This window comes from Amphiura filiformis, chromosome 5 (assembly GCF_039555335.1).
Source record: "Amphiura filiformis chromosome 5, Afil_fr2py, whole genome shotgun sequence".
NCBI lineage: Eukaryota > Metazoa > Echinodermata > Ophiuroidea > Amphilepidida > Amphiuridae > Amphiura > Amphiura filiformis.
In genome coordinates this window covers 25,551,694-25,573,570 of record NC_092632.1, presented here as the reverse complement: position 1 = coordinate 25,573,570, position 21,877 = coordinate 25,551,694, and the positions used below count along the sequence as shown (strand labels likewise).

The 21,877-nt window shown below is 36.0% G+C and overlaps 2 protein-coding genes across 3 annotated transcripts; one reads left to right on the top strand and one right to left on the bottom strand.

Annotated features, from left to right (window-relative positions):
* Positions 1-1,122: 1,122 nt before the first annotated feature.
* LOC140151833 (uncharacterized) lies at positions 1,123-5,404 on the bottom strand. Its single transcript, XM_072174160.1, has 2 exons — positions 4,993-5,404; positions 1,123-1,414 (listed from the first exon to the last, which is right to left on the bottom strand). The coding sequence occupies exons 1-2, from the start codon at positions 5,389-5,391 to the stop codon at positions 1,268-1,270; spliced, it is 546 nt and encodes a 181-aa protein (XP_072030261.1). The 5' UTR covers positions 5,392-5,404; the 3' UTR covers positions 1,123-1,267.
* Positions 5,405-17,383: 11,979 nt separating this feature from the next.
* LOC140152857 (uncharacterized) lies at positions 17,384-21,322 on the top strand. Of its 2 annotated transcripts, none has more exons than XM_072175382.1 (3): positions 17,384-17,554; positions 18,069-18,540; positions 21,028-21,322. In XM_072175382.1, the coding sequence occupies exons 2-3, from the start codon at positions 18,109-18,111 to the stop codon at positions 21,229-21,231; spliced, it is 636 nt and encodes a 211-aa protein (XP_072031483.1). In that variant the 5' UTR covers positions 17,384-17,554; positions 18,069-18,108; the 3' UTR covers positions 21,232-21,322. The 2 variants fall into 2 exon arrangements, with proteins under 2 accessions (XP_072031483.1, XP_072031482.1); XM_072175381.1 differs by having other exon boundaries at positions 17,385-17,584; positions 21,028-21,318.
* The last annotated feature ends 555 nt before the right edge of the window (positions 21,323-21,877 follow it).

Below are 21,877 nucleotides of genomic sequence, written 5' to 3'. Positions count from 1 at the left end.
GAAGCCGAATATTCTTCTTCGAATATGCACTATGAACCGACCCTTACTGTCCGTTTTCCTATACACAATACACAGTGCTCTTTCCCATTGACGCGTGACCTTTACAATAGCCCTACACTGCAATAACAAGTGTTTATATTTAAACACCATATTGTGTTTATCAGAGCAACACTTAATAAACACATAATTCATGTTAATGGTCTAACACTAATGTTAATGGTTCTAACACTAATGTTCATAAATTAACACTTGGTGTTATATTACAAACATTAGTGTTTGTAATATAACACCAAGTGTTAATTTATGAACATTAGTGTTAGACCATTAACATGAATTATGTGTTTATTAAGTGTTGCTCTGATAAACACAATATGGTGTTTAAATATAAACACTTGTTTTTGCAGTGTACGTTAACAGTATGGGGATATGACTAGTTAACGTCGCTGTGTGAAAAATAACCGGCCAATATTAAAAGTACTCTTCTAAAGTTCTAGAAAATATAGTTTTTAACATGTCCTAAATTTTAGCTAATTTAGATGTTTGGAAATATTCGTACTTTGGTGTTTTAGTTAATGTTATAGGTAATAGTACATTGCCTAGTTAACGTCGCTGTGTGAAAAATAACCGGCCAATATTAAAAGTACTCTTCTAAAATTCTAGACAATATAGTTTTGTAACATGTCCTAAATTTTTAGCTAATTTAGGTGTTTGGAGAGGGTCGTACTTTTGTGTTTTAGGAAGGACATGTAAACGACAGATAACACCAAAAATATGAAGAAATTATTTCCAAACCGTGTTAAGTCAAACATCATTATGTTGCTCATTTTCAAGAATGCTGGTTTACAAAAAGCACGCCATTGTCTGATTTCGTGAACAAAGCCACACATAACATTGTTTCCTTTCGTTTCCTTTATAATCGGTTACCCAACTGAAGCTATGAATACCAGCTTTATTGCGATATCGCACATGAAAACAGTCACTTGTGCACAACCAGAGAAGATCCGATTTAATCAGTTGAGCTGTTTCAATGAGTGTTATCTTGGTTTAATAGCTTTTAATGGGGTTAAGTCCTGCAAAGGTCGAGATGAATTCTACTGTAGACATGACTGCATCATGTTTGATTTTCACGGCAGTCCGTCGCGTTTCGCGGGTTATCTGCCGCTAGGCCTACATGTGAGCCAGCCTTTTGCAGCAGATTAGGCTTGAAAGTTCTTCTATTCTGATATAGTTGCTAATGATGTGTAATAAAAGAACACCAGGAACAATGTTATAGAAATGCTCCAAATGATGCACTGTAATAGTACCGCTTTTCTAGACCTGGTCTAAAACCAACAGGGTGCATTGGCGTCACTAGTGCTGCGTCCGAATACGCAATAAGGCCTTTGCCGACTGCTTTTCGTACTGCTTTTCCAACCTGAAATTAAATGAAATAAGAAATTACAAGAATAAATCTTCGGTTCACATAATATGCACTTCTAGTGCCCGTTTCTATTCATCGTTATGTATTCTTCTCCCGTGCATTATTTTCGCGAACTACCCTTCACAGCCCAAATTATATAAACCTGCACGCTAAACAATGCATTATCTAAAACCTGCACGCTAAACAATAGATTCTAGATAATACGTGCACGCTCAAATACTAGAAATACTACTTTCACATAACCATATAGTAGAGTTAGGTGACGCTTTCGACACAGAGGTCACATAACTATATAATTGTCTGTTCGATATATATACCATCAAAAAAGTACGAATATACATTCTGTGGTGTTAAAATGGTATAGTTACAAACGGTGTTCTATAATAGGGTACAATTACCGAATAGGGTGCAACTCGCTAGACTTGAGTCCAGTCCTCGTTTACGGAGTTTAGGTTAGGGTTTAGGGTTGGGGTAGGGCAGTCGTGTAATAAGACTAGTAGAGTTGCACCCTATTCGGCAATCGCTCGTGCAAAGATCATTGTCATAAATTATGATTAATGACCTCAAATAAATCAAACATCAAATAAGAATAATCGAGCTTCTATTAATTAAAAAGGGCCAAAAACAGGTGGATCATAATTATACAAGATGACACCATTGCAAAATGAAATACATGTAGGCCTATATCTAAAATAACATAGCCGGGCCCTGGAAACACACACTAGCGCATAATATCATGATCATGCTTTATAATACCATAGGCCTTCAAACACATGTGTTTGAAGGCCTATGATAATACTGAACAAATTGTTAAATCCCAATGTCGTGTGTTTTAATATAAGTAGATTTTAAAGTTCAAATTATAGAGCTATAAAGTCCAGTTGATATTGATATGTTTTTCCTTTCATCTCAATTCACCGTAGTACTAGTCGGACATCTAAATCGATCGTTTCCAGTTGAACTGGTTCAGTGCTCTCTGTGTTCCAAACCACGATATTAAATGATCACAACATAAAGTCAATTGGTTACAAACCATGCATGAATAAGTTACTAAAGTATGACGTATGGCGCAATCGATACCATTGATAGCTAACTTATACAGGAATTGATTTTCTTTACCAGTTAAATGCTACGTAGCTGGTCAATGTCCTGACGGTGTTTTTAAAATGTAAGATATTTTCCCTAATATTAAAACTAATATAATGAATGCAGCAATTAATATTGCCTATTGTTTTAATAGGCCTACACTCAGTGTATGACGGATAATGTATCGTGCAAATGCATTCGTCAAGATAATTGCACTTGTTATGGAGTTATTGCATTTAGCTCTTGAGCCTATCGGCTCTCGAGCTAAATGCAATAACTCCACGGCGCGTGCGATTATCTTGACGAATGCATTGCACTCAGTTCATTATCCTTATCATATCTTCGCTATTATCCTCATCCTCGTCATCGTAACTTGATTATAATAATCATCATCATCATCTGACATCATCGTCGTCGTCATCATAATCAGCATTTATCATCAACAATCACCGTCTCAACATGAATCCGTTGAATCATCATTAACGTCGTCGTCGTATCGTACGTATAGGCTTTGTTCTCGTCATCATCATCGTCGTCGTCGCATCAGTCCATCATCATCATCATCATCATGACACAACACATCAAAGGGAGTAGTGGTAACTATAGGGTCCACTACCCCGTAGTCCACTCGCCCATTGTGCATACTCTGGATATTGTATTTAAGCTTAAAACTCTGATTTAATTAATGTGCACAATTGATAGATTTTCACATCTGATCTTTTCAGTCACCCTACTCCCCCTGTTTGTTAGCTTCCAAAGTGGACTACTGACTTTGGATTGCGGTTTACATGCTTAACACGGCTGTCTATGAGCTTCTATGGATGAGATTGTCGGAAATCTGGCCTACTAAAATTGGCCATGATGTAATGCATCTTTAAATGGATCTGGCTTGTGATTGGTTGCCCAGATCTCGTTATGGTTTAAATCCTCCGGGTAACTGTCATTACCATTAATAACTACATGATACACAAGTATGCGGCCTTTGTGTTGCGTAATTGCATGAACGTCAGTAAGTGCATGAGCGCGTCTTGTGTTGCGGTTAAATTAACAAGTGTGATTGACAGTGTGAGTGTTAGGGACTTTGTCCGTTCAAAATCCCGTTTAAAATTGAAAGTCCATAGTCGATGTTTAACCTGGAATTAACCTGGAACCTCGCGATTAATAAACTGGCAGATTCTAAAATCAGAATTGTTCAGTATTGAAGTGCCAATACAATTATGACATAATTTATGATATGTTGCATTCAATAATATAACTTAGCCTATACGTACACTTTACTTTTACTGTCACTAATATAATTATATAAACTTTTTCATAACAATTTTATACTAGTATTTTGATGTAATAAATATCAGTATAATTTCGAGTTCAACTGAATGCTTTCATCATGATTAGGCGCGTGGAAGTCGATTCCGAGTTTATCGTCCCCCGCCCGCGTCACTTTTTGGAAACCAAAAACACCCGCGTCAAATTTTCAAAAATGCCAAAATAATTCATTATTTTCAAAGTATCAGTGTTTTCACCAGTTTTAGCAATTGGAAACATATATTTTTGTTTGTAAAACATATAAATTCATAACTTGGAAGCAAAACCAGGCTCTTTTCTAACTTTTCTAGTCCTTACCCATATAAAAACACGTTTATAAATAACATGTATGAGTGTGGCTTTAAATCAACACGCATTTTATTTTTAGGTCAATAATGAAATCTGATGAAATAATGAAAAAGTCACCTCACCAACCTGGGAAAAAAAAAGGGACGATAAACTCGGAATTGACTTTCATGGGCCTTCTCTGGGCCTTAACATTAATAACATGCTTTTATTTATCAAAAATCGACTATGGCATGTCTATAGGGTCCCCAACCATTTTGCCAACACCGTAGAACCCTCATTGGGCCCTCTCTCCTATTTCTGAAAACTTGAGTTGATCAAACTATTTTGCTATTAAAGAAACCTTTAATCGACTGATTCCGCTGAATCATCATTAACGTCGTCGTGTCGTGCGTACTTTGTTCGTTATCATCGTCGTCGTTGCATCGGTCCATCATCATCATCATCATGACACAACACATCAAAGGGAGCAGTGGTAACTTTAGCCCCCCCCACACAGCAGAACCCTCATTGCGCCCTCTTTCCTATTTCTGAAAAGATGATTTAATGATCAAATATATTTTGCTACTCATGCAAAGAAACCTTTAATCGGTAGTAGCTTTTAAATAAACCAAAATATCAATCGCCTCACGACGATATGCTCTTTTTAAGAAATGTAGGCCTACTAGTTTTTCACATTTTTACAAATTTATTAATTCTTTTTGCCGCCTGCCCCCCCCTCCTGCTCACTGCCGCCTTTCCCTTTGCCGCCGTTACCCGGGAAGCTCGCCCCCCCAAACCCCCTCGGCCCTCACGCATGACATAACACCGTTAGGCTTAACGCATTCACTAGTGTAATACAAAAAAGTGACTAAATGTATCATCAAAGCGTTTACCTTCTTCACTTTTTTGTGTTGTGGTGTCTCTTCACTCTCCTCTATAGCCTCATCATTCGATGACCTCCAATCGTCTTCTTCACTCATTTCCTCGTCATTGTCGTCAGGATTTTCCTCTTCATTCTCAAAAAGTTCCGCTGTAGAAATACCCTTTTTATGTCTAAATATTGAAGTTAATTTTCCATGTGTCTTTTTCCTATCATAGCACGAACATTTTAAACATGGTATTCGTTCTTGTAGGAATTTAAAGGGTTTGATGAAAACGGTCTCACATATTCGCCTTAGTACGTAACAGGTAGGCCTACTCATTGGTTGTGACATTATCAGATATAGAGCCAACTTTGTGATGTGGTTTTTGTGGAATTCAGCAGCTCTTCTCCTATATGCCTGTACATGCATGCAGAATTAGTTGAACACTGATAAAGTCCTTTCCCAGCCATGCCAATTGTTATTAATGGTAACGTAACTTCCTAAAATAAAATACATACACGGATCGTCAATACATCATTACAATTCAATGTTTTAAATTATAAGAAAATAAATACAAAAATAATATTAGTAGGCCTAGGCCTTACTCTGAACTTTGTTATCGACGACTTGTTGGCACTGTTGACAACATCACATTGAAGTATTATCTGATATGATAAGCCTACGTGTGATAATGCATTTTAACCTTGGATGAAATAATACGAGGACGAAGGTGTTACGCGAGGTGGAAAAACTACTTTACACACGCCGCTTCAACGAAAATAACGTAACGTTACGATTGTAATAGGTAAATCGGGCATAGCGTTTCCCTAGGAAAACAACAAAACAAAACAATACAATAGGCCTACAACAAGTAAAGTTTTTCTGTTAGCTAAGATATTTCTGATTTCCACTGCATAACATTTACGCCATGACCCCCTCTATTTATTTTTTTCCTGAAAAACAAAAATATAATTGCATAATCATGAAACTTGAATCAATTTTACGCGGTGCAAGCATATTAAATATGCCAAAAGTAGTGGCCCAACTCGACTTCAGGACGAATTAGTTAACTGAACATACTGAGCGTTTGAGCCCAAACTAGTAAACAGTCTAAACAGAAGTTGCCATGATCCCTTTCTTTTTATATAGGCCTATATATTTTTGTTGAAAAGCAAAAGTGAATAGGCCTAATGTATAGGCCTATTTTTGTTACAGTCTGTATTATGTATGTATCAGGCTTATGTATGGATGATAAAGATTGACTTTACTTTTACGAAATGTTAGCATTCGGTTATAAGAACATGTATATCGCCTAGGCTACCGAACCAAAATGAACTTGAAGGAAGATGATTGGTATTGGGAAAAGTATTAGGCTATACAGTAGGCCTCGGGCCCCTACTATCTCATGTGTTGTGTTTACCACGTTAAATTAAAAACTTTTACAAAAAAGACTTTGATTTGAGAAAAGTTAGTTCATTTGCTATATTTTGAAATACACGTATAACATGATGGGTTTCCGTACTATTTGGGGCAAGATTCAGGCTATAGGGATTTATATACTATACACCATGTATGTACACGATGATGCGAGCCATATCCTTCTTTATTGGCTATTATTTTTTTAATGTATTACCACCATCACCATCATAATATGATGCCATATTATGGCATAGCCAGTTCAATTGCATCCACCAGTTCAATTGCGTCCACTAGATCAAGAATGAACCTATTTGGTCTTCGGGATTTGGCCCCAGTCAAGTTCACTATAGGGGGGCCTACATGTATGTGTTGCTCAAGTTCCATCCATCACTTGGTGGCAGTTTCAGTGTTTTTATTTATAGTTGATGTGGCCGTGGGTATAGGCCTACATAAAGTCCAAACATAAATAATATTTGAAACTTGAAGTGCAAGGCTGATTATCAGATACTGTACCTATACTTGCTTTATCAGTTCTGTTCCAGAGCATGATCCATGAGAAGATCCATTGTGAATTGCAGATTTAGTATAGCCTGATTATATAAAATCCGGAAATATTCGAGAGCATCTAGCATTATTATAGAGCAGCTGTTGAGAACTCACGGTAGGCCTAGCGCCTATACTCTTATTTCCATGGTTCAAAGTAGGCCTATCTGTAAAATTCCGATGGAAGGTTCAAGGGTCAAATGCACACTGAGTTTCAGCTATCAGTCACCAAACTACCTCGTCTCTATGATATTATAAAGGATAGAAGCGAATAATTTAAAATAATATTTCCATTTTTACGGTGTCTGATCTCCGCCAAACTCCCCCTTTTATAATTCATCTCCCCAAATTGTCAGTTTTCCCCCTTTTTGCGAAATGCTTTCCCCCTTTTCAAATATTTCCCCTTTTAACTTTCCCCTTTTCAAATAGTTCCCCCTTTTCGACTTTCCCCTTTTCAAATAGTTCCCCCTTTTCGACTTTCCCCTTTTCAAATAGTTCCCTTTCGAATTTCCCCCTTTTCATATAGTTTCCCATTTTCGAATTTCCCCTTTTCATATAGTTTCCCCCTTTTCGAATTTCCTTTCATATAGTTCCCCCCTTTTCGAATTTCCCCCTTTTCATATAGTTTCCCCCTTTTCGAATTTCCCCCTTTTCATAGTTTCCCCTTTTCGAATTTCCCCCTTTTCATATAGTTTCCCCCTTTTCGAATTTCCCCTTTTCATATAGTTTCCTTTTCGAATTTCCCCTTTTCATATAGTTTCCCCTTTTCGAATTTCCCCCTTTTCATATAGTTCCCCCTTTTCGAATTTCCCCCTTTTCATATAGTATCCCCTTTTCGAATTTCCCCTTTTCATATAGTTTCCCCTTTTCATATAGTTTCCCTTTTCGAATTTTCTTTTCACCTTTTACATAATACCATTTTACAGATTTTCCCCCATTAAAATAGTTTCTCCCTTATTTTTTTATTCCCTTTTGCGTAGGCACGGACCATCTATAGTACCGTGCATTCACGTCCCATGTACTTCGATATTGAAATAGGTCCGGCCTACACGTTGAAAGCACGTGATTGTCTGATACAAATTCATGAGCTAAATAAAATGAATAAAATGATACTTATTATGTAATTTATGAATTCTATAGGATATAGATCTACATTTAAGAAAAATCATAATCTGAATTATATCATGCAACTAAATAAAGACCCAGGAAAAGGCCAGGAGATTGGAATTCGAATCAATTAGATTGGCTTATTAATCGTTATTATTTTGGACTTGTCTCGACTTTAAAAAAAGACTAGGCTTAAGGGGGTACTACACCCCTGTCCAATTTTGCGCCTATTTTTGCAATCATAGGGCCTGCACTTTGGCTCGACATTTGAAAGGGGTGTGAATTCATTTTTGGATACGCCCCTATTATAATTAGGTAATACTCGAACACATTCCCTATATGTATATACATGTACCACATGTAGTAAATCTGTCTGCTTTATCTGTATTGTGCCTTTCTTAAGCAAATAGTTAAACACGATTTCATCAAACATTATAACAATAGCTTTTTTACAGTGTGCAATCATCCCGGGCAATAATTGGGCAATAATAGAGGATGTGCGTGAAATTATTGATTAGCTCCATACAAAGGATTTGAACCGGTGTCCTTCACCGTAATCATGGCGCAATGCAGTGCATTCAATCAAACGTTGTCGTCAACCTATTTGATCCTATAGTGCATTTGTTATGTGTGTGAGACGAGCTGTCGCGGTAGATTGCAATAGCTTGTAATCATGCTTTTGTTGAATGAATTTGAGTACTCCGCCATATTTACGGTATGAACGTCATAATCTAGGTGATTATTTGCATTGGATGTCTTGAATACGCTGGCGAAGTTGTGTAATAATCGGATTAATGCTATAACAGTAGGTGAATACAAGTTTTGAATATATCGCGTTGCAAAGCCCCATTCAGTGATCCCAGCGAAAGCGAAAAAAAAATCAAATTGCTACTTTTATAAAATTTTTAAAAAGAAAAAAAATGGCAAAAACCCAAGAAAACGGCAGTATCGACGAAGTTGAAGCCCCATTCAAATAGGCCTACATGTAGCTAATTTATATATACTGTCATTATATAAATTAAATCAGTTCAATTCACGCCGAGTGTCCTTGACAGGTTTGACTCTGCTTCAGCGGTCATGAAAGAATTCAAAAGATAACCTCTGCCCCAACAATCCCAAGCAATTGTTTGAAACTGCTCTTCGGATGATGCATGGAAGAAAGAGATAAGAAGGAACCACAACGAACGCATTCACTTTGTCCACTCCCTTTACCGACATTTAATTAGTTGACATTGTTATTCATGAGGATTTACTTTGATCAATACCCCGCGTTAAATAGGTGATTGGTATTGTATTCCATGTATTTGCATGTCTTCTGGAGCGTGTGTGAAGGATGATTTGAACTAATGACCTTCCGTGCAAGCACCCTATAGGATTTTCTTTGGTGACGTGATCATCGGTCATTGATGGCCTACATCTTTTTCTTCCATTTTGCCCAATTTTTCCGAACTTTGATGACTTTTTTCTCAGAGTTGGCAGTCTTTGGCACTGAAACGAGTTAGCTAGTTACGATTATACACATATAAACTATTAAATTAAATAGGTTTTATGTACCGGACTCAACCGGAACATTGTGCATTATTTAGGAACATTTTACATCTATTTTTCATCGAAAAAGTCACCAAAATCTTACCTTATTTGCTAAAGATGAAACTCAGCAAAAAAACGGCCGATTTTGATTACCTTTTCGATGTTTTATAGGACATTTTCTACACAACACGATCAAGAAAACAGTTTGACTGTAGATCCCAAAACAAAGCTACTATACATGTTCAGAGCATCAGTGAAATTCCATAATCTTACTTCTGGGTAGCGTTTGTTTGTTCGTGGATGGGTTTGTTATAAATTTTTTCCAGTAATAATTTTGCCAAGCATCGATCGCGGTAAATGGATCATACATGAAAGTAAGTACCATTAATAGCTTTTCTTTTCATGCGTCAATAGATAAGCGGATTAAAACTTGGCCGATCGAAGTCGTTGTGGTTCCTTCTCATCTCTTTCTTCCATGGATGATGATAGTCATATAATGATCAAAAGATTATTACTGACTATATCATTGTAACAAAATCTGAATTTTTATGATTTTTACGATCGTCCAGATGAAAAAATCACTGAATGGGCCGTTAGTTCCCTCCACTCCTTACCCTGGCAATATGAATCAAAGAAAATAAAGAAAAATTAAATAAAACAAGAAAAAAAAAAAGACAAAGAAAAAGAAACAATAAAAGAAAAACAAATAATGAAAAGTTCGAACAATATTTGGTTTATAAAATTAATGTGACCGTGATGAGGCTCGAACTCACCACCTTCCGATTTAAAGTTCGAAGCGCTCGTGTACCAAATTCTGACGCCTTACCAAGTGAGCTGTGCTCCTGAGATACGAAATAAAAATAACATAATACACTGTATACCTGCTTGTGTCGGTAATTGATTTGCTCAAATTCCATAATGGTACAGTGCAACAGAGCAAAAATGCCCAAAATTTAAAAGCTATATAATTTATGAACAATACACACTACACATAAAAATACTAATACATGGGAATTTCAACATAAGAATCCAAAGTACCAACATGCACAGCTTTGTCCTTATATCACATTTGGGTTTTTAACAAAATGTTATCAAACCTCTACTGTGATTGGCAGCTGCACAAGGCATCTCTTTGATAGCTGATAATGGCCATCCATTCAGCAAGTGGCTACTAACTGACCTTGACAGGCTTGAATGAGCACTGTCATCTGCTACAAAACCATCACACTCTAGGACCTGGTCGCCTATATTAATTTATTAGTCAACATTTGCACAGGAACCGCATAGTCGGAGGCAAGGTTCATTATTGATTGGAGATTATATACGTATTTATTACTAATAAATAGACAAGTATATATATCGTGTGTTTGCGATTTATTCCGTAATCAATAAGTATGATGAACAAACGCATTTCTGGCAGAAGCACTCACAGCGTATAGTGGTATTCGATCTCGACTGTTAAATAAAAGGTTGTGGGTTCGAACCCTGGTAGAATTTTAATTGGAATAAATTTGTTTTTCTTTTGTTAAGTAAGAGGTAATAATTATGGCAATAAATCCGCCGTATAAAACTGAACACAGCTCAATCCAGCCTCATATAGGCCTATATCATGTAAATGTATTATGTGATGCAAATGTTGACTAGGAAAAAAATATCGCGACCTGGTCACTATAATGCTACAGGGAGCACAGTACTTTGACAATGGAGTGAAAGACTATTATTATTGATTAGGCGCGGATTCTAAAAGTACAGCTCCTATGCATGTGTAGCAAAAAATTGGAATAGAATGTTTGGAATCATGTAACTAAAATACTAAATGCATTCTGCAAAATGTGCCCTTACCAATTTATAAAGCATTTCATTAGCTTTAATTTGGCATATTGTTTGACATGTTTGGAATTATGGTAAATCATTAAATAAAATATTTATTAATTAATCAATTAGGCCTATGTCAATTAATAAAAAATTTAATGCAAATATGCATATTTTCTCTGACAGAATTGTAGGATTTGACAAGAGCCATCTTTCTTGTAAGTTTGATTCTTATAACATACCGGTATCGTATTGCGTCCCGTTATAGTTGCAGAAAAATACGCGTGCAGGACACACATACGCACACCCCCCCCCCCCACACACACACCCCCAGAGGATCGTACCGCTTTACAATCGTATAACATTCATTGGCGCTAGCAGTAGTAAATTCCAATTTTCTTTGCTTTACCTCACTTGTTCTGCTCAAAATTAAAAGGGGACATATCTGACAGTAAAAGCTTACATTTTATGGAAATTATGTTTAAATTTGCTTAAACAGCACAAAACAGATAAAGCAGACTAATGTACTATACATAGGCCTATACATGTATGGTATGCCAGGGACTGTTTAAGAATATATCATTAGATTTATGATATTTACTTCGAGGACTGTTATATATCAAAAATGTGAAAAATATCAAATTTTAATAATTTGTCATAAAATTTGTATTATATCGTGAATTCCAAACAATGAAATTTATTTGATATCAGAAAGACATTCTTCGTATTCAGAATGCGTTTTCTTTGTCTTTTTTCTTTCTTTTCTTGTTTTATTTATTTTTTTTTTTGTTTTTCTTTGATTTATATTGCCAGGGTATTTTTATTAGGGATCTAAAGGCCCATTCAGTGATTTTTTGATTTTTTTTTCATCCCGACGATCGTAAAAATCATCAAAATTCAGATTTTGGATACTAGACTGCGGAACTCAGTCTTCAATGATAGTCAGTAATTTTTATAATTTGGACATTATTATGACTATCATTTGAGGACTGAGTTCTTATGATCCGAGGAGCAGTTTCAGATAATTGCCTGGGATTATTGGGGCAGAGGTTATCTTTTGAATTCTTTCATGACCACTGAAGCATAGTCGAACCTGTCAAGGACACTCGGCGTGAATTGAAAGACCATGTCACTCGCCACAAAAGAATGTCAAAGGTCATAAAAGGCCTATGGCTGATTTTGTACGTTTCGTCATTGTCATAGATGTGCTAACATAGCTTGCCAGTGTAGTGGTTCAGCCGAAAGCCGTGTGTCTAAGACAAAAAAAAATGCATTTACGTGAGTCTGTAATTTATATACCGGTACTGACAGTAGCCTATATAAATTAGCTACATGTATTTGAATGGGCTTCAACTTCGTCAATACTGTCGTTTTCCTGTTTTGTTTTTTTGCCATTTGTTTTTCATTAAAAAATTTATACACGTAACAATTTGTTTTTTTTTTTTTTCACTTTCGCTGGGATCACTGAATGGGACTTTGTAGCGCGGATTATTCAAAACTTGTTTTTACCTACTGCTATATAGTATTAATCCGATTATTACATAACTTTGCCAGCGTATTCAAGACATAGGTTATGTAAGGGATAAACTGTACATGGGTATAGGGTAGGCCTATAGAGGCCCTGCATGCTTTTATCGATTGGCTCCAAACAAAGGATTTGAACCGGTGTCCTTCACCGTAATCACGGCGCAGTCCATTCAATCAAATGTCGTCAGTGTGCGAGACGAACGATGTATAAATCTGGAGGTCACATCATCACTTATCATGCTTATTGTAAAAAGTTTGTCCAATGCATATGTGTATTGTTCCCCGGGTATTGTTCCCGGGTATTGTCAATGCAGTCAAGCAAACAGGTATTATATTTTGAAAAGGCCGCTATAGTATATTCACAGGGGTGTCTTGAATGGCCAATCATATGGGACATAATCAAATTGCAGTGACTGCTTCCTTTGTTACCACATGTCAGTCATCTTGTGATTATTGGACCATGTAAACCTGCAAAAAACGAGCCAAAGTGCAGGCCCTATGTTTCTCAAAAATTATAGCACATTGGTGACAAGTAAGATATGTATATTATAGGGGCAAGGACTACAACTACTGTTTTGAAAATACAGCAACACAAAGCAAGTAGTTATTGATTTATTGATCAAATATTGGTTTTCCCTCATTTTTGACTGTAACTGTTGGCTGTGCTGAAATAAAATTTCCAGTGCAGTAGTTGTAGTCCTTGCCCCTATAATATACATATCTTACTTGTCCCCAATGCGCCATAATTTTTGAGAAAATGCAAAAATAGGCACACAATTGGGCAGGGGTGTAGTACCCCCTTAATTGCTACTTAATTCTTCATCTAACATATAGGGCCTACTAATTCTTTTTGGATTTTTGAGGCGTGCACCTCTGACCGAAGTCCCTGGTTCATTTGTCTGGTCAATTGAATATACGCCATAGAGCCTTTGATTAGAAAGCACATTTTTATTGTTAACGGGATTGTTGACAAACAAAGAATAGAGAAAATTACTCGGAACTGGCTTAAAAATAAAGTTGCATAAAATCACACAGCCACACTTGTCATAAATATGCAATGCCCATTTTGTCCAGGCCCGTTTTATAAATGTATGCTTTTATTGTCATTTCACTGTTAAGACCGCTTGTTTTAAACTTTGGTGCTAACTTTAAAAAAACCTTTTGAATAATTATATAGCACAAACAATTCTTATTATCTAGGCTTCTGTAACAATGGCATGGCAGCCAGTTGTTTGTTGTCTCTGACATATCCCTGTTTATAGACAAGTTCTTCACAGACTTTCAAACATCATTGCTATGAATTTGACCAGCATAAATATTTATGCATGCCATTTCACCCGTTTAACATTCTGAACATCATTTGGTTTATCAATCATATCGGATTTGCTCTTTGTACAGCCCATATAAACGTGCATAAAAGTTGACGGATCCCTAACCCATTGAATTTAGCGGCGCTTGCACAACAGGCTATAAATCTACCTATACTACGTTGGTATCCAAATTCATGTAGAACGCCTTTCCAATAATGGATGTAGCGAAATGAGCTCTAGTGAGTGCACGGTACTCTCCAGGGTCCAGGCTTACTGTTAAAGCCTACGCACGGAAAACGGGGAGTACCCAAACAAAAAGGGAGTATTAAAAACAAAAAGGGAGTATTATTTAAAAAAGGGAGAAACTATTTAAAATGGGAACCTATTTGTGAAAAGCGGGAGGAAAGTTAAAAAGGGGATTATTTGTAAAAAGGGGGAACTATTAATTTTACAAAATGGGTGAAAATAAAAAGGGTATTATTTGTAAAGGGGTAATTTGAAAACGGGGAAACTATTTGAAAAGGAAATTAAAAAGGGGAAACTATTTGAAAAGGGGGATTCGAAAAGGGGAAACTATATGAAAAGGGGAAAGTCGAAAAGGGGGAAACTATTTGAAAAGGGGAAAGTCGAAAAGGAGAAACTATTTGAAAAGGGTCAAGTCGAAAAGGGGTCAAGTCGAAAAGGGGGAAACTATTTGAAAAGGGGGTAAGTCGAAAAGGGGAAACTATTTGAAAAGGGGAAAGTCGAAAAGGAGAAACTATTTGAAAAGGGGGAAAGTCGAAAAGGGGGAAACTATTTGAAAAGGGGGCAAGTCGAAAAGGGGGAAACTATTTGAAAAGGGGGAAAGTCGAAAAGGGAGGAAAAGGGGGCAAGTCGAAAAGGGGGTAAGTCGAAAAGGGCCGGGAAACTATTTGAAAAGGGGTAAGTCGAAAAGGGGCAAAGTCGAAAAGGGGGGAAACTATTTGAAAACGGGGAAAGTTAAAAGGGGAAATATTTGAAAAAGGGGAAAGCATTTCGCAAAAAGGGGGAAAACTAAAAATTTGGGGATATGAATTATAAAAGGGGTAGTTTGGCGGAGATCAGACACCGTAATTTTGCTTGACAACACCAAAGTGAATTTGTACTCGCTAAATTTCGTCCTTCACATCGAATCGGTATGAGTGACTGATATGGTCATCTGATCAACTGTCTTGGGAAACCGGTTTTCCCAGGTAATGTTAGTTGGTTTTAAAGACTACCGAAAAAGAGTTGGGTTTAAAGAGTACCGAAAACCCGGACGGAAACCAGTTTCCCGGGACAATGATCCGATGACCATATCGGTCATACCCGATGAAGTCCTCCGATGTGAAGGACGAAATATTGTAGTGAGTAAAATTCACTTGGTGTTGTAAAGCAAAATGGAAATATTTATTTTAATCAACAAACCTAATGAATCTATTCAACGAAGATTTTTATTTGTTTTCCCACAAAATGTTAGATTTCATTATGTCCCCTTTTGATTTCGAGCCAAACCAAAAAAAGGTATAAAACGAAGAAAGTGCTATATTATTTCATTCCAGCGCCAATGCGAGCTAATGCGTGTCAGCTCGCCGATCGTTTATTCAGTTAAGCGGAGCTTCACGCAGCCGGGACGCACTAATAAGATGTATAACTATATTAGTGATGCACACATACCGTACCTATCCCAGATCCCCCCTACTATAACTGCCACTTAATCGTGATACAATGTAAATTTTATGGCAAAATAATTATTAAATTTTATATTTTTTGACACTTAGTGTAATAATCCTCGAAGTAAACTTTGTAAATCTAATGATAGCCCCCTATATAAAACGTAGCTGCATGGGATGAGCGATTTGAAAATTGTGTCCTTTCGTATTGAAGATACGCCTACATTTTCCCCTAAAAGATCTAAAACAATTAAAAACTGTTTGATATTAGACTATGCCATAGTCGAATTTTGATTTAAATAAAGATATGTTATTATTAATCATGATGAACGTACCCTGATTCCTGCTGGAACTCAAAATTATACTGATGTGTGTATAATTTTAATTATTAAAATAGTTAAATGGTCATAAAGAGTTTCTATAATTAGTGACAGTACAAGTAAAGTAGCCTATACATGTGCTTTTGAATGTAACATATCTTGCATAATGGCTCACTTTCAATACTGAACAATTCTGATTTTTGAATCTACCAGTTTATTGATCGCGAAAGCTTGAGTGAAAAATCCTTTAGAAGCTAACAAACATAGGGAGTACCATGAGTACGGTGACTGAAAAGATCAGATGTGAAAATATATTAATTGCACACAAATTAATACAAATCAGAGTTTTAAGCTTAAATGTAATAGCCAGCCTATTCAAAATGGGCAAGTGGGCTACGGAGAAGTCTGGTTTGATATCAGAAGTCAATGTGCTCACAGGTCCCACAAAAATACTGCGCACACATCGACATCCCGTCCGATCCATGTCATCATTGGAAAATCAAATTTGGCGCTTTCTCAAAAACTGCTCATTTTGCAGAAATATGAGTGCTAGTTGGATTTCTTGTATAATTTTCTTTCTGAAAATGTATAGGGCCTACTTTTATGTAGGCCAAAAAAAAAAAAAAAAAAATAAGGCTATGTCTCATATTCCCCGCTGGCATTTGATTTATGCGCGTTTGCTGGAGCAGAATTGCAGAAGTTACAATTTTATTTTGTATTTTTTTAAAAACATTTTAACGAAATTTGGCCACAAATCGGCTGTAAAATCAATGTTTGTTCCTGATTGCACCGCAACTCCGAAATTGTATTGGGATATTATGAAATAGGGGCCTACCCAAAATTGGCGTTGTTCAATTTATTAAAAAAAACAACAACAACGACCAACAATACCTCGTCTACCCTTAACATGGTTGGGAATAATGTTTAAGGGCTTTGATACAATGTATATAAATACATTAAAAAAAAAACCCAAAACGTTTAGAAATAGCCTGGCTCTGGGGCCATAAATACATGGCATGACATAATTTAATAATTATGATGGATGCAATCGGATCATGATATATCGGATGCAACTTTTTTTTCAGCATGACTATAATATTCATCGACCCAAGAGAACAATGCAAATATTCATGACCCCTTAACTTCGACCCTAGGTTTAACAGAGCGTGTAAAGAAATATTGAAAACAACCCGATCACTCTTTGCGCTGCATGATAATGTGATCTGTTATATTTAACAGTGCCAGCAGTAGCGGATAAGGTGCAAAATCAACTGTTCGAGAAATATATTTTTGTGTGCACTATTTGCTGCATAAAATATCCACTGATGATGGAAGTCACCTAAAATTATAACAGGTCTGTAGTTTATGGTTAAATAATAATAAGGTAGGCAGGATTTATGCATGGAAGGACAATGTATTGTATTTCTGTATTATCATTTTTTATGCAGAACGATAAAACATGAACGGTCCGACGGTATAAATACATTGGTAAATAAAAACGAGCGTATATTGACGCAAAGGGTGGCAAAAAATGCTAGCTTGCTTTGCGCTGAATATCGCATGTATCTGATTTATAATAAGAACTATTGCAATATTAAACTTTCAATAACAAAAATTGGAAACCAAAACTATAACTGAGAAATGTTTTTTTAATAGTTTAAGTATTTCTTTCAACCAATTGTTTATCGTATGCACCGGCCGTACATGCGTAATTTTAAGGTCGGGGACGGGGTGCGTGAGCGTGTTAAATTAAATGGGAACCAATGCACTGCTTTATAAAGCATTTGGATAAAATAACGGTAGGCCCTACAGCTGCATTTACTGCTCCGCACATAAATCTCTGTCTTTAAACAATTATTTTTATACAGCACAGATCTGCCATCAAACATTGTTAATTCCAAATTCACGATGGATGAAATAACAGGAGAACCAAAGAAACGGAAAAAGCGCCGTCGATTAAAACTGAAAAAACTGAACCCTTTCAAGAAGAAATACAAGAAGTTCTCAGAAGATGATTTCAATTGGAACGAAACAGAAGATGGTTTCAAGAAATCCAAGAAGAAGAAATCTCGAGTTAGAAACTTTCTCAACCAAGCAGCTAGAGTAATAACTTTCAGATCACGAAGAAAACGATCTAGTTCTTTACCAATCTCAACTCGACTTAGAAGCAGATCCAAGTATTCCTCGACAGGATCCTTGGAATGTTTAGTAACCAGTGATAAAGAATTCCAAACTGACATCAAGGGCATGAAAAGATCCTATAGTGATTCGTGTTTGTATCAGATGGCCAAAGATGCCAATAGGAAGAAGAAGAAAACAACCAAGAAAAGGGTTAAAAAGGTATGTGCAGTATAGAACGCTCTTGCTTCATCCAAAAACGCAATGCAAAAATGCCTAAAAACAATGCATGCAGATCATTCTTTTAAACATGTTTTTTATAGAGATTTCTGTCCTACAAATGATCATTTGTAGGACAGAAATGTCTATAACATGTTTCGTCATAAACTTTTCATGTTCTGTTTATTATACATTTTGATCAGTTGAAGATATATTGTTATGTTCCAAAATGAAACGTTTCATTGCTTCTCAGATCTATAATTATCAATAGTGACACACCAGTGAGAAAAAACGCTATGCCACAAAAACACACGTATGAAAAACACTTGCATAATATAGGCCTAATTATATAAGTATAATTATTTGCAACAATTAATAATATTCTACTTTCATCAAAGGATACATGTAATAATTCTAAAACATATAAAGGAGGATTTCGTGATACTAACATCCTCTTTTTATGACATTTTTCAGTAGGCTTAGCCTGTTCACAAACACTTGTAAGGAGGGGGCCTGATGCAAAAAAATGTCATCGCAAAAATTTTTTGGGCCCCCCCCCTTACAGACCTCAAAAATTTCAGGCCCCCCCCCTTTTTTGAAATGAAAATTATGGGTCAACCCCATAGAAAAGCATATAAACTCAATTTTTCCAGGAAAATTTATGGTCATTTTTTCAGGCCCCCCCTTAGGAGGGTCTAAAATTTTCCGCCCCCCCCCTTTTTGCATCAGGCCCCCCCCCCCCTTACAAGTGTTTGTGAACGGTCCCTTATTCCCAAAATTTCAGTTGATTCCGATTTTGCGTTTGCGAGTTAATGCATGATTTAGTGTATTACACTGCTCCATAGGTTACTGTTGTAATTTCGTTCTGGTATACCAGAACGAAATTCAAATTTGGCGATATTTTTGCTAAACGAATTAATCTGCAAGAATTTTTTTGGTATATAAACATTATGTAGCCAGAGGTATCCAGTGGTATAAAAATCTCAACTTTTTTTGAGAAAAGTGGGGGGATGATGCTGTGGATCACGAAATGCCCTTTTAAATGATACTTCTTCAGAAGCTAAATAAATGTAACATTTCAATTATAGTAATTCTTCATTAAACAAATAAATGATTGCAGTGATGATCATGATGATGAAGCACATGTCTGTGACATACCTGATAAGATGCGCAGTCAAATGTCAACAATCGCTTAAGGTGATGCATGTGATATATATTGTACATATGTATTTTCCATTAATTAATTAATTAACCAACTAACTAACTAACTTACTTACTTATTACTTACTTATTATTTATTTATTTATTTATTTATTTATTTATTTATTTATTTATTTATTTATTTATTTATTTAAATAACAAATAAATGTTAATTATTTATTTATTTATTTTGGTTCAATAGTCCGGGTCATTAGTCCGAAAACCCAATAATTTAGTTATAACCCAATAATTTAGTTATAACCTAAACCCCTTATCCTCTCCCAAACATATAACTAACTCTGACCCTAAATGCCCTAACCCCTGGGCCCTAACATTAACCCTTTTCGAGTCTTGTTTGAATTTTGAAAGCTTTTGAGTAAGATCTGTTTTATTTAGTAAAACTTATAAACATAAGCCGATTGAGACGGAGTCAAGTAGAACATACAAATGTTAATGTGTTGGTTAATGCCATTTAATAACATTACAGCAAATTTTGTTTTATATTACTTATCAATACAAAAAGCAGAAAGCTAAGACAAAATGCAAGTGTAGGCCCTAGTAATAGGGTTTGGTGCAAGTTCTTTTTAACAAGTTTAACAAATGAAGTAAATACACAAGACTTTACTTTCATTATGTAATGCGAGTTGTAAAAGGTGTGCCTAAATAATTATACTGAATAATCATATTCTGGTCATCGTCACCCGTCAAATTTGAAAACAGTACAAAGGTCAAGCTAGGATACATCAACCTGTGTTTCTAGGTAGATAAGGACCTGCTATCTACGGATGACACACCTTTACTTCTTGATTTGTCTAGTTTGGACAAAGTTCACGATATGAATCATATAGTTCCTCTATGCATATGCCACACAATATTTTGAAAGACATCCTTTGTGCCATTTGCAACATCAAAGTTCAATGTCTCCTTTTTGCAATCTTTAAGAGAAAAAAACTAAAATTTGGTACTGTGGGGGAAGGAGCGCTTTCACCGGGTCAACCGGCGTCTTCAGCGGATGTTGTACACTTCGTTTCCGTTATTCTTCTATTTTTTGTACTTTTTACAACTTTATTGTTTAGTCCTTTTGCTTCCTTCAGGATTGTATGTGTCAGAATAAGATATTGCATCGATTGAAAACATAAAGTTACCCACTTCTTGTTTTTAGATTTAAAATTATGGGTTCTTTTCCAACTGTAAAGATACCTCTTGTGCGCATTTTAGAGATATGTCTATTTATGTGTAGGCCTATTTTAATTTATCAACTCAATATGAAATATGATTATTATTTTTCAGGCAAGTGTGCGTGCAGCCAAATATTTCGGCACTGGAATGGTTCACGCAGCAGGAATGTTCCAATATATGTCGCCAATTGCTGGGATACCAACGGCAGTTGGCACCGCTACGCGCCCAAAACCAAAGTCAACGTATCAAAATTATGGTGATACACGAAGAAAACATCGAGATTACTCCAATATGCAATACGCTTTTTCATCTTGAAAGCTGTTCCTTCCTAACCCATACCGTAGAATTTCATCTACAAGCATTATGTGATGCGATCAAGCAAAATCAGTCGGAACTCGGAAATATTGATTTTGAGATATAGCTAAACAAAGGAAATGTTTCCTTTTGTTTCCTATTATTTTTGAAACTCTTTGATTGCTCATATCTTTGGAACTGGTTGTTTAATTTCAATGGGGTTGTCTGCAAAATCCAAATTTGAAAATGCTTTTTACTATCCTATAAGAAACTGAAAATTTAATATTTCCGAGTTCCGACTGATTTTGCTTGATCGCATCACATATATGCCTCTAAATCTGGACTCTAATTTCTAAATGAGTTTTTTTACGAAAGAGACCAAATGCAGATATCCTCCACAAAAACATTTAATATATATAGAGTTTGAGTAAGTAGGCCTACATGTACATTAGGCTACTGATACAGGCGACTGTACTACATGTAACATACACATGTATATCGCAAGACCAATCTATTGTATACTATATGCTTTTTTGGAGAGTGTCAGCCTTTTGTCTCTCATTTGTAAGAGGCATATTTAGGCCAAAATGCTTGTAGCTGGAATTATACGGTATTCAGCTGAAGAAGTCAAAACTAGTGGACTATATAATAGATCTGGAATTCGGAG